Source organism: Eretmochelys imbricata, chromosome 9, assembly GCF_965152235.1.
Source record: "Eretmochelys imbricata isolate rEreImb1 chromosome 9, rEreImb1.hap1, whole genome shotgun sequence".
NCBI classification, from domain to species: Eukaryota; Metazoa; Chordata; order Testudines; family Cheloniidae; genus Eretmochelys; species Eretmochelys imbricata.
This window is the reverse complement of record NC_135580.1, coordinates 69,354,904-69,372,753: the sequence shown is the minus strand read 5'-3', so window position 1 is coordinate 69,372,753 and position 17,850 is coordinate 69,354,904. Positions and strand designations below refer to the sequence as shown.

The 17,850-nt window shown below is 38.7% G+C and overlaps 1 protein-coding gene across 1 annotated transcript in view; it reads left to right on the top strand.

Annotated features, from left to right (window-relative positions):
* PCDH11X (protocadherin 11 X-linked) overlaps window positions 1-17,850 on the top strand; it is a 667,082-nt gene that overhangs the window by 600,675 nt on the left and 48,557 nt on the right. Inside the window, 1 exon segment of the mRNA XM_077826378.1 lies at window positions 2,306-2,341. Coding sequence (XP_077682504.1) covers window positions 2,306-2,341 — 36 coding nt within the window.

Below are 17,850 nucleotides of genomic sequence, written 5' to 3'. Positions count from 1 at the left end.
GAAGTGTTTGGTGTTCATATTTCCTTTGAGCCATGGGTAAAATAGAACAGATTTTTTTTCTTTTTGTTTTACTTCTTCGCTATCCCCACCCCAATCCCCTGAGTCAAAGAAAGATTCTGTTTCTAGCTTATGTATTATTTACTTGAACAATTCCTACCAATCAATTAGTGTTTTAAAGGGTTCCTATACCTGTAAAAAAAGATTCTGTTATGCTCTGTAACCTTTACCGACTATATAAAAATGGTATAAATTTATTATTGGCAGTCATGATAGTTTAATTATAGGAATAATAGCTTTAGCTTTTACTTCACTGGTCTATAATGTTATATTTTGAGGTATTACTCTTCCCAGGGAGAAAATAAAAATGGGGAATTAGGTGCATCCTAGCTTGCAGTTAACAATTATTTTGTGTGTGTTCTCTGTACTGTGTGAGTGCCTAGATATGTTCCCTGGGTGGTATTGGGCACCCATAAATAAATACAGCTAGACTGCTTGGGGGTGGGGGACATTTCATATTAAAAAAAAAAACGGGAATGGAAATGTGTTAGATGATGATCTTAATTTTCATGTCTGACTTTTGTGGAGGGCAGATAAGTTTTTTTTTTAAATATAGTGTCTGCTCCTTCCCAATTTCCTCCCTCCCCCCACCTCCCCTGACGCAGCATGAGGAATATCCAGTAAAGAAAAAATATACTGTTCAATTACTAACAGTATCACATTATTCCTGTCAATAATTGGCAAGTGTTATTTAATAAGTAATGATTGAAGTAACTCATTCAGAAGAATGGTAGCTCATTAAGTAATTTTAGAAGTGATGGGAAATTGAATGCCATTACATATTCATGCAGTTTGATTTAATGTAATGTTTAATGTAAAATATGACATTAATGGCTTATAAATAGGGGTTTTTTTTACTCTCTAGATGCATTTTTTTAAATCAAGTAACACCAAAAATAATGCCCTAGTGTTATGCTTTAATCAGTCAAGGTGTTTGTTAATACGTGGGATTAGAGAAAAGAATAAGGGACGTTAGAAAAGCTGCCACCACTGAAAACATAAGTGCTGAGTAAATACAATTTAAAGCCAAGGTTTTCAAGAGCATGTTGACTCAGCCTACGTTTATGACAACATTTCTAAAAATTAGGGTTTAAAAAAATGCACTAAATAACATTGAAAATATTGCACCATCTGTTTCCATCTAAACAGATAGCATCAAGCCCCTAATCAGACAGCTGAAATTTCTTGCATTTTACAAGCTATTAAAATATTTCAAAACAAAATACGTTTTTGCCAAAAACATAAGCGTGCATCTGTTTTTCAGTATTAAGAGTGCCTCCTGTGTGGCACTAAATCCCTAATGCCTCACTAGGTGCCCTTGGACATCTCCTATCAGATGCAGATGAAAACTGTGTGTGTAAGAGAGAGTGAGAGACTTACTTTCCCTTTTTCAAGACCTCTCATCTGCCCTCAACCTTTGAGGGCCTTTCTTTTCTTGTCCCTTTCTCTGCTGTTGGCCGCATCAGTCTTTTCTCTTTGCTCAGTATCTGGGTTGTGTGTGTGTGCTGATGCAGTGTTACTTTGGAACCACCTTTTTGTCAATAATCCAAGCCCCAGGAGGAATAACATTTTTTACTCTTGGAATGTGTAGCTCTTGTTTGGAGCCATGTACCATAAGTTTACTGCCCTTCTTAAAACTCAGAGCAAAGCAGTCATGCTTGTTGAACATAGGTTGGAACAACAAAGTCAACTGTTTTTAACACCAGTGCAGTGTTTTGCCCTAGATATTTGGAGCTAACTTTGAAGGACTGAACTTTACTGTTCTTTCCTGCCTCATTTATGCTGGGAGGCTGCCTTCCTTCAGCACTCTCTCTTTAAGGACAACAAGTTGTGTATGTGTGATGTGATTTGCTATGATCAGTATTATTTCACATTCCTTTTCAGATCAAAACACATAAATGTCTTTTGCACTCTTGGGAAGCTTTAATCTCTTTAAGTACAGATTGAGATTTATTGAACGTTTCAGGGTTTTTTTACATTCATGATAAGCATTAAAGTTTGATAATTGCATTAATAATTCTTTGATGTTTGCTATTTACAGTCAACAAACTCTTGGATTAAGAATCTTGAGAAGGGAAAAAACCTAGCTACAGTCAATGTCTGAGCAAAGTTAGTAAGTAAATGGTCTTTATCATCTGGTGGAGATGGTGATGAAGTGAGAGGCACAATCAATTTTGGACAACTTGCTGCAGTATCATGGATTTAGACAAACGTTTCTGACTATCAGAAGAGAGAAGTTCTGGAACAGCCTTCCAAGGAGAGTGAGGGCAAAAAAACCTAACTTGTTTCAATACAGAGCTTGATAAGTTTATGGAGGGGATGATGTAGGTGCCTACAATGGCATATGGCTGATCAGCTATTCTTATTAAAAGTATCTCCAGTGGCTGGAGATGGTATATTAGATGGGGGGAGGCTCTGTGTTACTGCAGAGAATTATTTCCCAGCTATCTGGGTGGTAGGTCTCACCCAGATGATCGGAGTTGAACTGGTCACCGTTTTTGGGGTCGAGAAGGAATTTTCCTTTAGGTCAGATTGTCAGAAACCCTTTCTGTCTTCTTCTGCAGAGTGAGGCATGGCTTAAACTACAGTAAACAGTGGATTCTTTGTAGCTTGAAGTCTTTAAAACATGATTTGAAGACTTCAGTAACTCAGCCAAAAGTTAGGTGCCAATTGCAGGAGTTGGAGGATGAGGTTCTGTGGCCTGCAATGCGCAGGAAGGTCAGATTAGCTGATTGTAGCTGAGACCTGGCCAGTCATGAGTAATTAACACATGAAGGGGGACCTCATTTTTTGTAAGATAGAAGTAGGGACATAATGAATCATCAGGTTGAAAACAGAATGTGCTAAATAAGATAAGTAAATAGGTCAGTAGGCTAAGAGAAAAGAATGTCTAACCAGCTAAGATAAGAGGGAGAACATGCAGGGGACTGTTTAGTACGAACTAGATAACAGGGGAAGTTCTGAATGTAGAGGAGATTAGGTAAAAAGGAATTTGAACCATGGACAGAGTGTGGACAGCACATACTGCATAGGGATTGGTTCCTGCAAAGTAACCAAACCAGTCCAAAAATGTGGGATGAAATGTATAGTAAATGCAATGAGATGTGCAATGTATATAAAGGGAAATCATGAGGGTCCTTCTGGATGTTCCCCCCAGGAATGAGCTTCAATTATGCTGAGTTCTTGGGCACAGGGACTTTATTAGAGCACATGAGCAAAGTGTTGCTAATTTCTCAATTTAAAAATACTTCTCTTTACCTTTGAAGTCATAAATAGAGATGTGCTGAACTTGAATAGCAATTTTGGATTGTATTTGTTAATTTGGACGTCTAAGAAGTATTGTTCATTTGTAGATTTCTTTTTCCTCAGCTCACTTAGCTACATAACTTGAATTAACATGTACCCTGAAGACATACGTACAGTGTGGATATTTAATTCAGGCATGTGAAACTCAAATAGGAAGAAAGCAGACAAAAATTAAATGTTGTAAATATGTGCAACAGTTAATCCAACACAACATTGTACCCCATTTCTCACATCATAATTAAGTTAAACAGCATACCATTATGGTGTCAGGTATCAAGGGGTAGCCGTGTTAGTCTGTATCCACAAAAACAACAAGGAGTCCGGTGGCATCTTAAAGACTAACAGATTTATTTGGGCATAAGCTTTCGTGGGTAAAAAAACACTTCTTCAAATGCTTTTGATGCTCCTTGTTTTTTTTGAGTATACCACTATGTGTCTCATCCTGAATTTCTTGATCATTCAGCATACTTATTGAATTCCAAGGGGATGTTTGAGACATACAAAGAATGTAGGACTTTGCCCTTGTTCTCTTCCTTTCAGTAATTTCTATTTTAGAATTGTTTATTTTCGTTCTATTCATAATCTTGGGTCTATTCTGGCATAGTTCATTGTCTGTATTAGTATCCAGTAAAATAATGAGCAATAATTGTTTCAGCTTTAGCGTTAAACACAATTTAACACAATGCTACCATAGCTAAACAGTAGATAAATAGGAAAAGCTGCTCTTGCACAGGGTGAGGTATTCCATCACAAGAAAGGTTATCATTTTTTTCCCTTTTAAGACGAGAATAGCAATGATAGTTGCTTTACAAAGAGTCCGATACAAGGTAAGGACTTGTGTGCTAGAGTGGACTGAATTATATTGAGTGCTGATATAAAATTATCATAAAACAGAGAGCTGTAGGTTTTTCTGGAGTATTGATCTTCTGATTATACTTAGTAGAGGAGATTTTTTTAGTGTGCCTAAAGGATTTGGGAGCAAAATTCCCACTGATTTTTAGTGGGACTTGCATTTCTAAAGCTCTTTGGCATGTTTTAACTCAAGGAGGCGGGATGGGGGGCTTTGTTGCTTTGTTTTTAAAGGTCAATCATACAGCAAATTTACAATCTCAGACAGATATTTTCTTGGTATTCACCACCTCCTGCGATTTATTTTTATATGGAGATATAAGTATATCTATCTGAGGTTTTTTTTAATATATCTTTGTTATATATAAAACAAACAGATATAATACACATGCATGCAGAGTGAGCTCATTTATGCCTCTTTAAAAGTCTCAGTAAGAATGGGGAGGTAAGGGAGTACACCATCCCAACAGAGGCAACTGGAGTTACTATGGCCCCTGGGAGGTGTATCCCTTATAATATCTGAGTAACACGTTTAGCTATTAGGGCTGGTTGAAAATTTTTCATCTAAATTGTTTTTCAGCAGAAAATTGGCTTTTCAACAACAAAATTTTTTTTTTCCACAAGAAGTGTCGACTTTCTATTAAAAATATGGTTTTTCAATGTAAAAATGACTGCCTGAAAACTGAAATATTTCAATTTGGAAATGTGTTGCTGGTCCTCATAAGAGTTGTAATTTGGCTGCCTCGTGTTCCCTTTCTCCTCAATTAGCCAGCTCCTCTGAATGGACTACGTCTTCCATGATGCACTCACTACCTCTTCAAGAGGGGCAACCGTGATGCATCATGGGAGATATAGTCTGCCTAGGGAGCTCAGCCTATATAGGAGAATGAGAGCCTGAGGCACCCAAGCTGCAAGTCCAATGAGGCACTGTGGCAGCATTTCCAAACTAAAACATTTTGGTTTTCAGCTGAAATGTTTGTTTATTTTTTAATTTCCCTGAGGAAAATAATTCCACTTTTTGACTAGTTCTAATAGCTGTTTTTTTCAGCCTGCAGCACTCCACCACTGCCACAGTAGGGGGTAATGGTTGTGGATCCATAACCCATGCTGAATTTGTACCTGTCCACTTTCTGTGTACCCCAGCACTGAGAACCAGAGTATGACTTCTCCTTGCACAGGTCTGTTACAGGGAGATTCCCCCCTCCCACCCCCGCATCATCTACCACTTTGCAGGAGGCAGCATAAAATATATGAATTCTCTTATAGAATTGATATTGTTTCCAGACTCTTACCATAGTATAGAACATGTTTCCTTATCCATGTCAACTACACCCAATATTAAATATTTTTTGTCGTAAAATATTTGCTCAATGGCAGTCAAGGGAAATTGGCAGTCATTTCTGTGTTTTTGCATTTCATTGTTAGAAGCTTTTGAACTTGTACTATGCACTTTTCCATTCAAAGGGAAAAATTGAGCCTGTCAGTTGATTTCCAGAGTTTGAGGATCTTATGCAAAGCAAGGTGTTGATTTACAGTGATCACATACCTATTGTTTTCCAGACTGTAGGACACAATAATCCTAATCAGATACTTCTGTGATTCAGAAAACTAAAATTATCTTGACTTCTACAAGATTGACTTTTACCTTCCTCTTACTGATTTTCTTTCCCCTATTTTATGTTTGGAAAATAAAACCAGTTTTACAATTCCTGAATTCAAAACAGAATGTTTTATAGAAAATCAGGCTGGTTTAAGTTAATTGAGGCACATATCCTGCCGATGGTAGGTAGTAACCACATTCATCCAAGCCCCTTTTCTTTCACATTCATCTACCTTCTTTTTTCTTAACCCATCTGATATGCCTTGTGCTTAATGCAGTATCAATGTGGTTCTGTTTGAAACACTAACTGAAACAATGGCATCATGGGGTACCATGTATTCTTGCTCAATGACTGCCACTTTGCATTTGCTCAGTTTATGAATAAAAAAGGTATTTCTACCCTTCCTCTTTAAACTGTGATCTAAAAGTCCAACTGAGGTGTGTTTTGTTTTGTTGCTTTTCTAGCTCACACATCTTTGCCAATAGTAAATATTCTGTCAGTCAGTTTCTCTCAATTATGCATGTACAGTGCAGGGGCCTGGATTAGATGACCTCTCAAGTTCGCTTCCATCTCTACACTTCCATGATTCCATGTTATTATGGGGTTGCATATAAATAATTGAGGACAAAAATTGGCTCTCCAAGCTGATTTCTGTTGGTACAAGTGGAAGACAGAATAGAATCTAGCTTCATCATCTTTTGTGTGTGTTAGATCTGCAATGATCACGGGAGTCAAGACACATCTTTGTTGCTAATATAAGTAGATATGACATTGATCTATTGAGTTAGAAGTTACCAGTTTCAAGTAGTCACTTTAGGAACTGGAAGCACACACATATTCTGTTCTGACCATAATTTCTTTTGTACATTCAGATATGTACTATATGCATTTAAATTTGTCTGTCATTTTGTCTGCCACATTTTAATAGAAGAGTGTTATTTATTAGTTTTTTGTTTGTTTTGTATTTTGTTTTCTTAAAAGTCCCTAGTTATGTGGTCAAGTTATACCTGACAGTCAAACTGGTTGAACATTTTCTGAAGGAATGTTTTTACATCAGAAATGCTTTTACAATGAAATTCAAACTTTCACTGGGGATATCTTGAGTCTGACAACATTTTGTTTTGAAAAAAATATAGAAATGAACTGTTTTGTTGAGGCTGAAATGTTCAATTTTGAATTGGAACATTTTGCTTTGTTTGTTTGCTTCAAAAAGGACTTAATTTATATTTTAAGTTATAAGCTAAAACATGAACATTGCAAACCAGAGGAAATGTTTTGATTTCATCAAAATGGAATATTGTCACTGACCCAAAACGAATGATTTAAAAAAAATATTTCACAGGAAATTTCTCAATTTCTTAGTTTTGTTCTGATTTGGAACAAAAACAAATTTCAAAATGTCAGAATTTCCCACAGAACTGAAATTCCCAAGTTTAGGCCCGCTCTGCCAAGGAGAAAATCATGTTTTGTTATTCACAGAAGGTAACAAGTAGCCAGTATTCCTTATCTGGGCAAATTTGTCCACCTTGCTTTATGTAAATGCATTGAGCAGTTTGAGTTTTGCTTTATCTGTACCATAGTTATGCTTTTTTTTTTTTTTTTTTTTTTTTTTACAATTCATTTACAGTGAGCTCAGAGGAGACTGTGTACAAACTTTATAAAGTTATTTTCAGCTGTGCTCAGATAGCAAAGTTTGTTTGGGCCTCTCTGTGTAGCTCCTTGTTTTATCTAGAATTTGACATTTGCTATTTACAAAGAAATGTGCAAGGAAATGGCTGACATTTGTGCTATTCTGTGTGATCACTGGATTTTATGTAACTGTAGAGATCAGAGCCACAGACCTGCTGAAATATAAGGCCTGATGATGCAGCTCCTTGCACCTTGTGTAATCATTTATACCTGTCCACAGTGAGTGCGTTGTTCTACACTCACATTGCGTCCCTTTTTGCAGGTGTGTAAGTGACCACACAGGGCAGTAGAGGCTTAGGATCAGAAGCTAAGGTTAGGGCCACGATGATTCCTAATATTCATTCTCATGTTGCAAAAGCCCCTGCATAAAGGCAGGGTTCATAGTCGCTAAAAATCGTATCACAGTGAAAAAGTTTCACCCATCTGATCTTACCTGATTGCAGCACAATGTAATAATTTTCCTCACTTAAAATATGAGTGATTTTGTTCAAGTAGAGATAATCATAAAAAGATACAGCATGAACATTATTATAGAATTATATATCCAGGACGGTATTACAAAAGAAGCTAGTATAGTAATAAAACATTTCAACAGTGGCCAATTTGGTTTAATCACTAATGTCATGGAAACAAGACCATGCCCCACAGGTATTCCAGTCATTGATAAAAAAAGGTAAAGACACCCCCACAAGCCCCCAGTTTTACACCCTCCACCCGCCCAGCTTTTCTCCTCTCTCTCTCTCTCTCTCTCTCTCTCTCACACACACACACACACACACACACACACACAGCCAGCTGTATGCACTATCCATCTGAATATAGGTATACAACTCAATGTATATTATATAGTTATTCAGAGACATAATATTATAAAGCTAGAATTTACTACACTTGAGGGAAGAGGGGGTGTATAAAAATGCCAACTTGTGTTATAGGATTTTTACAGAATTTTAATAGGGTCTGCAATGTGTTGCCTTAATTTTGATTAAAATTCTTATTTTATTAAGGGAAGCATGTAACACCATGTTTGTCAATGTTCCCTTATTAGCACTCCTAAACATGCTGCACATTTGCCAGTGGTGATGCAGTTAGCATACAGTGAAACTCTTCACTGATTGCCTGCTAATCTGTGAGGATCTTACTAGTTCCCTTCATTATAGTATCAGCAAATTACAAGATGCTTGTTTGTTTCTGCTTGACTAGCTCTTTGACACTGCAAATATATTCCATAAAAAGAAATTGTGTTGCTGTGCATTCATATCTCCTTCAGATGCTGTTTTTTTCCAGAGTACAGTTTCTGATATGATTGTAACTGTCAGTGATTGCAATATAAATGATTAATCATACTCTGTTGTGCCATATACAAGACGATAGTGTATATTAAACATAAAATAGGGTTCCATTATTATTAACTTTTCAATGCAGGATTAAAATAATGGAAAATCCCATTTTGATTCAAATTTCAGACTTCCAAATTCCAATTGATAGAAATTTCTATTGAAAGACTAATTTTTGAGTTATCTCGTAAACCAATAAATCTGAGAACCTCACCGCCCCTTACACTCTTTTAGCTTAGGTTATCCGGTAGTCTAACAAACAGGAATTTTTGCTGCACTGATCACTTGTGCAGATGTGAAATGTTAGTTCCATAGCAAAGTTCAGTTTTCCTTGCCTTGACTGCTTCACAACATATGGGGTACACAGAACTGCTCAAACTTTTCCATGTTGTCCAGCACCACTTCCTGCTGTGGATCTTGTCACCATTATTCCCAGCCTCCCAGTCCCGGTTCTGCATCTCCGCTTAGATGTGAGCCAAAGGCCACTGAAAGACTCCTATTGACTTCAGAGAGCTTTGGATAACTCTTCTTATAAGAATGGTATAAAAGAGACAAAATGGAAATAAACACTTGAATCTGATGGGTGATACTGCTTGGTTACATTCACTTTTATTTGGTTGTTTACTTCAGCTCCTTGGTGTAGGATTTAGCATTTATTTGTATACAGTCTCCTTTCATTGCTTTCAGCCCCAGCCGCTCTAATCTCTCCACATCACACCTGGAGTATTTGCCACCTGACCCGTTTTGGTTTCCTGAACAAGTGTGATCCCTGTCAGTTTATAGAAAAGAAACACCTGACAAAAAAGAAACATTACAGAGATACCCAGGGATGAATCTTATCATCTGGTCGACAAAATAGTAACAATTCTAATACTTTGCACTCCTCCAGGGGTTTAAAGGAATCAAAAACTTGGCTTATTCAGGTGCCTGTGAATTCCAGCTTCATTAGAGGAATGCTCCAGTGAAACAGAGATGGTATAGTGGCTCTATGCTACCCCTCTTCCCTCAGAGGGCGTGGCTAGGCAAAACGTGGTGTGTTTGGAAGCTTCAGTGAGCTCTGGGTATCCCTGTATGCTGGAATGGCCCCAAGTGGCTACAGGAGCATATGCCAATGACCAGCCACCTTTGCTCTTAGACATATCCAAACTGTGCTGAAAACATCTCAGATTCACCTCAGAATCTGGGTCCTGGGCTTGGATTTATTTGAGTTGTGGTTTTTTGGTTTTAATTGGAAACACCATCATTTATTTGCATCCAGGAGCATCTGTGTATTGGAGTCATCAGTTTCTTTCTCACTGTACTAAACATGGAAATTGGGCTATCATATTTACTCTTTGCTTGAAAGAAGCCCAGGCCTCTCTGTTTCTGCTGCCTCACAGTTCAGCTAGCCAAACAGAACACTTAGAAATGAAAGAAAAGCTCCTGTTGTCTTGTTTGATTAGACCACTAGGATGTCCTTCAGTGTCTGTGTTCTTGGTAAATGCTTAAACTTTGATTCCCTTGAAGGACTCCTGGGAGATCATCTGGATAGCAAAGCAGAAGTCAAATTCTTTGTTCCATGTTTCTGATGCACTAGAAATTAATTGACTTTATTCATAATAATGCCTTGACTTGGCCAACAAGCAAACTTCAGTTTAGTTTGTTACTGACACTTAAAGAAACAATGTTAACGTGGTTCATGCCTATAAAAATGTGGATTATAAATTAACAAATACATATTACATTCAGTTAACTGCTCATTTATTTGAAGCCATTTATCAAAATTATTCTTTCAAATATTTTGACTTAGTGTAAAATATATATACAAAGCTATATTTAATGTAACTGCAGATACAAGTCAGTGGAATTTTCACTGACGGTGGTACATGAACAAAAAAACACTATATAAAATAGACTGCAGCCTGATTTTATAGATGAGCTTTTACATAATTTAGGTATCCTGAATTGTTTTTTGTAAATGTGACAAGTTAAATATTGATAGAGCAGTGACTTGATAGGAATGGAATATCCAAGGGCCTGTTGCTTAAGACCTTATGGCCAAGATTTTCAAAACTGGATGCCTAAAGTTAGGCTTCCAAGTTCATATTTAAGTTCTTAAATAAGTTTTGGTCTGACTTCGAAAACTTCTGAGCACCTAGCATCTCCCATGACTTCAAGAAGGTATGCAGGTGCTCAGCATTTTTAAAGATCAGACTAAAATGTAATTAGGAATCTAAACAGGAACTTGGGAGCCTAACTTTTGGCACCCAGTTTTGAAAATCACGGTGCTCCATAAGAGAGAAGCTGGATGGATTTAGGTATAATTGTTAGCTGAAGTTCTGGAATTTAACTTGAATCTATGATCTTCTGATTGAAGGGGAAAAAGTGTTACCAACCAAGGTTTAATTCTGGAATAAAAGCATAGATACTGCTTCTAGTGAATTATCATGTTTCAATCAAACCTTTTTAGTTGACTTCCTTCCGGAGTATTTAAATAAGCCGCTTATTTATTCCATGACTCCTAAGAGAATTACTGGATACCAAATTGAAACTGTCTGAGTTTCCATCCCGTTGAATTGAATGCTGATCTTTATTCCCTCCACCCTTCCCCCTTCCCAAAGGTTTGTCGTCTTTAAAAATACAGATTTCAATTAGAACATGGTTAATGCAGAAACGTATTCGGTCTTCCCCGTAAATTCATATCCTTCTTTAAAACTCTGTGCTGTTATCTCCATTGATCAGAAAGCCCTGCTTAGAGTAATCTAGCTTAGTTTTATGAGGAGTTTACACTTCAGGCACTGAAGCCTTAATAAAGCAAGAACATTTATGTTTTCATCAATTTTAACTAACCTACAGTACTTCAGCCTTCAGATCTGATTTATTTGAAGGGATATCATTGAAAGGCAGTATCTATAGTGTAAGCTTTCATTAGAAATTGATTTTGACACATTATTCAGTGGTGTTGCTTATGCCTAAGGCTGGCAATGCTGTTTTTCTTTTCATCTCATTTGCTCTTTTAAACCAACTGACCTTTGTTAAACCATATCCACCTGATTAGTTAGTGTCTTGCACAGAAACAAGTTTAAAAAACAAGCAAGCATGCTTTGATCTGGCTGCACTGGATAATTGTATCTGTTTACCTTGGTTTCACTTAGGCTTGGCCTCCAGGACATAGTGAGAGCTCAGTTATATTTGTAATATAGCTACTATGGTAATTTTGAATGTCTTATTCTTCAACCACATTGTCACACAAAAAGGATTAATTTGTAGTGTTAGTGTTATGCCATTTTTAAATGTATGTGTGGATGTCACAAAATTGTTAAGATTAAGTCTGTTCCATGGTGTACAAGCACTGCTTGGCTTAAATGTTCCATAGTTTTTGTAATGTTTAGTGATGGTAAATGTCAATTCATATCAGACGATTTATAAGGCCTAAAGGAATCGGTGACTTCCAAAGACCTCTGTGACTTCAGCCAGCATCAGCTGGGAGCTGCAGGGTCTCTTGCCACCTGTGGAGGCAGAGAGCTGTGGGATACCTCCGTTGCCCCTGGCGGTGGGAGCCACCTGCAGCTCCCAGCCACTGCAGGCGGCAGGCGGACCCACAGCTCTGGGACACCATGAGCGGCAGGGGGGACCCCCACAGCTCTTGGCAGCTGCTTGCAGTCGGGAGAACCTCCGCAGCTCAGAGCTGTCAGCGGAGTGGGATCCTGGAGCTCTGAGCCGCCAGAAGAGGGGATACTGGAGCTCCAAGTCTCCACAGTGGTGGGGGCCCCTGGAGCTCCCAGCTACACTCAGCTGCCCTGGCTCCTCATTTTGTCACAGATATTTTTAGTAAAACTCAGGGAGAGGTCACAGGCTTCCTTTAATTTTTCATTATTGCCCGTGACCTGTCCATGACTTTTACTAAAAATATCCATGACTAAATCTTAGCCTTAACTATTAGATAAGACCCAGGTCCACTGGAATTTCAAATAACTGTTCTTGTGTCCAAGCACTACCTGTTTTGTTTCTATAATGTCTTTGTTCTTTTCTTTCTATAATGGGGAAGAGAGCATGTTCCATGATGATTCAGCTGAACTCTCTAGGTACGACTGAAATTTACAACTTTATTTCTATATCATTATCACTGTAGCTCCTTTGAGACTATAGAAATAAGTAGATTTCCCTCTGCACATTCATTGTTCTGGCAGTCTGAAAACTACTGGCATTCAAAGTATTACAAAAAACTAAGAATGGCAAGTGTATGAAAATTTCAAACAGCTTTCAAGCAACATTGTATTTAATATATTTTAATATATTTCATTTATTGCAATTATTCTTCAGAAATTATTGAACTTTCATTATTTTATGAAAATATAATACATTATTTTAATCTAATTTAACAGTTTTATTGTTTTAAATAGTTGGTGTTTAATTTAAACTTTTGTTTTAGCAAGATTTCTGTGTCTGAGATGAGTTAAATACAGCCTGAGAAGTGTTTTAATATTTGGGGGAATTTCTCCAGCTTAGAACACAGTTCATTTGAGATTAGTCTCAGAATAGTTTGGACTGCATAGGACATAGCCTTTTCTAAATGTCTAAGGCTCAAATGGTGAATGGCACTGCAGAACTCATTAGCAACAGTGTGTTCCATTCAGTGCTTTCAGAACTGCAGGTCCTATCGGAAAGACAGGTCTATATCCATGACAGTAACCTATCTTATTGCTTACAGTATGGATTTTTAATGTCTACTTTCCTTTGTTGCTTTGTTTTATTGGGGACAACTTTCCTTTTGTGCAGCCAGCATTGTTGTTGCCTGACCTCTTATCTTGGTCTTACAATATGCAGGAGGCTTTTATGTGTGCAAATTTATTCTAGTAATCATTATGCTAGGTGATTATTCTTTCATTTAGAAAGACAGGCTTTTGTGAAAGCTTGCTTTGCAAAACTTTGAGGTTTGACTTAATGCTTAATAAGGTACAGAAATATTTAGTAGAAAGAGCTCTTTTCCTAACCTCTGAATGTGCAGCAGTCTGACTTTTCATAGCCTGCTTTCTAATCTTAGTCACTTGGAAAGCTAGGTCAGGCTTTCATGTGCTCACATTAACAGGGTTTCACATTTAAGGGCTTGCACTCTGAGTGTTGACAACTTTTCTGATTTTTCCGGGAGTTACAGAATTTCAGCCAGGGCTAGAGCCAGTCTTGCAATGATGGGAAAAGCTCCTGCCCCCTCATGATTTCTGATAAGGCCTGGGGGAAAACCACCTCTGACCACTCACTCACCTCTTGGGGACAAGCAGCCAAGCAGAGTTGTTGCAGAGGGCAGGCAGAGCTCTTCCTCTCCTCAAGAGCCAACACCATTCTCACCAGACAGGAAAGGAGAGGAGGGAGCAGAAAAAGCCCAGCAACTCAGAGCATCTCTGCTCCCTGCATCCCTTGTCCCTCCTGTAAGGAACAGGACCTTTCCTCCGTCCCTCTCTGGGAAGGGAGAAGAGAAAGGAGAATCCCTGGAGCTTCCCCCTAGTTTGGAAGGGGAAGAAGGGGACCCTTCTGTAGCCCCCTCAAGCCTGTGAGAACCCATGGAACTGCAGGAGGAGCAGAGGTGGGGCTGGGGGGTGGGCAGGGGAAGAGAACTTATGTGGGGTGACTGGGGGGACAGGGCAGATGTGGGAGCTGGGGCGGATTGGTATGGGGTTCAGGGAGATAGGATTGATTTGGGAGATGGGGGTCAAGCAGATGTGGAGGTGAGAACTCCTTCACTAGGGGCCAAAATCACCTAACTCTCTACATTTGGGAGAACTGGCAACACTAATTACTGAGGGCTGACCACAGGTAGAGTTAAAAGAATCAAAAGTCAGAGCAAAATATCATATACCATACCATGTCAGACATCATACTTCAGAATTGGAGGGGGTCTGGTCCTGTTGATGGTGGCAGTACGGCTGCGGTGTTGGCTCAAGGTATACCACAAGTTCTGCCCCTAACCTGAACTCCATCCACACGCAAAAGTCAAGTTTAGTGGTGCTTTGAACTTGAGCCAGCTGGCCTGCCAAGGGGACCCGGATTGAAGCTCGGGTCGTGCTCACTATGGAGCTAGTAATGCACTGGGGATACAGCTACCGGCTACAGCTTGAGTTAGCACAACTCTTCAGTAGTGCCATCCTCAGAGTTTTTTACTGTGATTGTCATAATTAATGCATTGTTATAGTCTAATCTAAACTTTTGAGAGGGAGGGAAAGAAAAGTCAGTCCTCTGTGAGTACTGGCAGTTCCTTTATGGTTCAAGGGAAGATTTCAGTTTGCTTTCTCTCTGCCCCAATAGAAATTCCAGTTTTTAAAATCACTTCTGAAATGTCTGGAATTGGATATATTTGAACAGATTCATTTCTGTTTTTCTTTTCCTGAATATATTAACTGGAGGTTGTTGGGAAGGGTGTTGGAGTAGGAACAAAAGAGAGATTGTTGTGGTTTTTTTATCTATTCAGGATATTTTAAAAGTTAATATATTTAGACTTTTCAAGAACAGCAATTTAAAATGCTGTTTGGGAAAGGTGGAGTGACCCTTGATTTTCACAGAACACTCTTTTAGTGTATCTTTTTTATTCTTCTTCATCGTCACCCTAATGCTAAGCTCATTGAAGTCATTGACTTCAGTGGACACCTTGGAACAGATCCCATGGAAGCAATGTAGAAAACGTGACACCTCTTTTATTTATTGGTCCAGCAAATATTCGAATGAAATCACAGGATCAAATCATTCCATTGTGTAACTCTTATGAAATCAGTGATTATACCAGGGATGAATTTGTCCTTGGCATCATAGGGATTGATTCCCCTTTTGTACATGTATAAATTGAGGACAGCACAGTCATGCTGAGGTAAAACTGGTGGAAATGATAGATGAATAATGCACTTAGGCATTCATGATGGAAAACAGCCTGTTAGATCATCCAGTCCATCTTTCAACAAATCCCAGACTCTTCCCCAAAGGACACTTTGTTTGTCACCACTCTTCCACAGACATACAATAAATAAAACAAAATGATTCAGACAGCATAAAGCTGCAAAGAAAACCGGACCAAATTGGATCATTCCTGGAAAAATGAGGCCTGTGCTGTGGCATATATTAAGGGGAAGTGATTTCCAAAGCAGAGCTAGGCAAATAATTCATAACAAGCAGTTTGACAAATTTTGCTTTTTTTTTCTGTTCATACATAGACTTCCGTTATTATGAATTTGTTGTTCTGAGTTATCCAATGACTGTTTCATGCAGAAAAATTTCAATCTGTGAATTGCAAGGAACTCTTTGTTTCATTATTAGCATTGTGTGATTAGTCAGCTTAGGCATGTTTTAGTTTCCTTACGGGATGGGTACAGTATAACTCTAATAAAGGGAAGAGTGGCACAATCAAGTCCGTAGGCCAGGGCCGGCCCACAACATTTTGGCACCTGAGGCGGGGAGCTCAAATGACGCCCCCTTACCCCCTCACTTGGGCCAAAACTTTGAAAGGTCTCAATTCTGCCTTCCTGTTCTACTCCTCTCATGGTACTGCTCTGCAACCTACCCCAATAAAGAAGAACTAACAACTTAAAATGCCTTGTTCAAAAATTTTAAGTAACTCTTAACTTTCAAACACCTGAACAGCAAATGTAACTTTTCTTGTCTGCATAGTAAACACTGGCATTTTTATCTGTTTGAATAAAAGTGGTGCTTTCCGTGCCTTCTTGGTTGCAAAGATTTGAACTGCTTCCTGAAGGTCCACAGTCTGGGCCAGCTCATGCTCTATTGATATGGTTGCAAGGCTGACTAGCCTCTCCTGTGTCATAGTGGAGCATAGATATGTTTTTATTAACTTCAGCTTGGAGAAGCTGCGTTCTCCACTGGCAACTGTTACAGGAAGTGTTAGAAGTATGTGCAGAGCAACAAAAGCATTTGGAAAGAGGGTGGTCATCTTATTTGTGCACATATATTCCAGAACAGCCTTTGGAGTTGATCCTGCTGAAATGTATCTTGAAGGGGTTTTCAGTTCATCACCTAAATCACTCGCATCAATATCGCACATCTCATCATGTGTCAACACTGTCTCTAGTGCCCTGCATTGCTGGTGTAGGTCTTCTTCAGGTATAGTGAGGAGTTTTGAAATATCATACAACATCCCAAATATGCTACTGTGTTCCTTGAGCTGCATGAAACGTTCTTCAGCTGACTGTATTGCACAGTCTAGCACCTGGTTAAACAATTAAACTTTGAATTGTTGTTTGGGGTCTCTTATGGGATTATCCCGTGCCTCATAATCAAAATGTCTTCTTCTTCGGTGACTCTTGTATTCTTGAATGGGTGGGAAAATAGCTTCAGTGTGAAGTTCCTCTGCCAGCTTCTGTACACTCTTCAGAATGTTTTGGAATCCCTCATCTGACCGGTAAGGCTGTAGATATGACTTTGCTTTGTCCAGTTGTTCCATTGCTCCAGATATATCAAGGTCAACACCTTGGAGTCTCTTGCTTACAACATTTATTTCAAACAGTATGTCATGCCACATCACTAAGCCACACAGAAATTTGAAGTTATGTATGTTTCTGGTGATTCCATTTCCCTGTGCCACTGTTCTCCCACGAACAGTTTCTGTCATAGCATTATCCTCCATAACGGCAACTAGGGCATCATCTCTCTTCCCAATTTGGTCTTTGATAGGGTTTATCGCCTCCACTCGACTTTCCCATCGTGTGGTACTCAGTGGTTTCAGTGTCAGAGAGGATGTTCCCACATGTTGCTTCAAAATTTGCCATCGATGAGTTGATGCAGAGAAAAATACATAGATACTTTGAATTACATTAAAAAATTCAGCAGCCTCACTAGAAGCTGATGCTGCATCACTGAACACTAAGTTCAATGAATGAGAACTGCATGAGAGAAAAAAAGCGAGGGTTTAACTCTCGGATCCGTGTCTGCACTCCTCTATTCTTTCCTCTCATGTTGGCACCATTATCATAGCCCTGACCTCTCATGTCAGCTATCGCAATTCCCCTGTCTTCCAGCTTTTTAAGAAGCACATT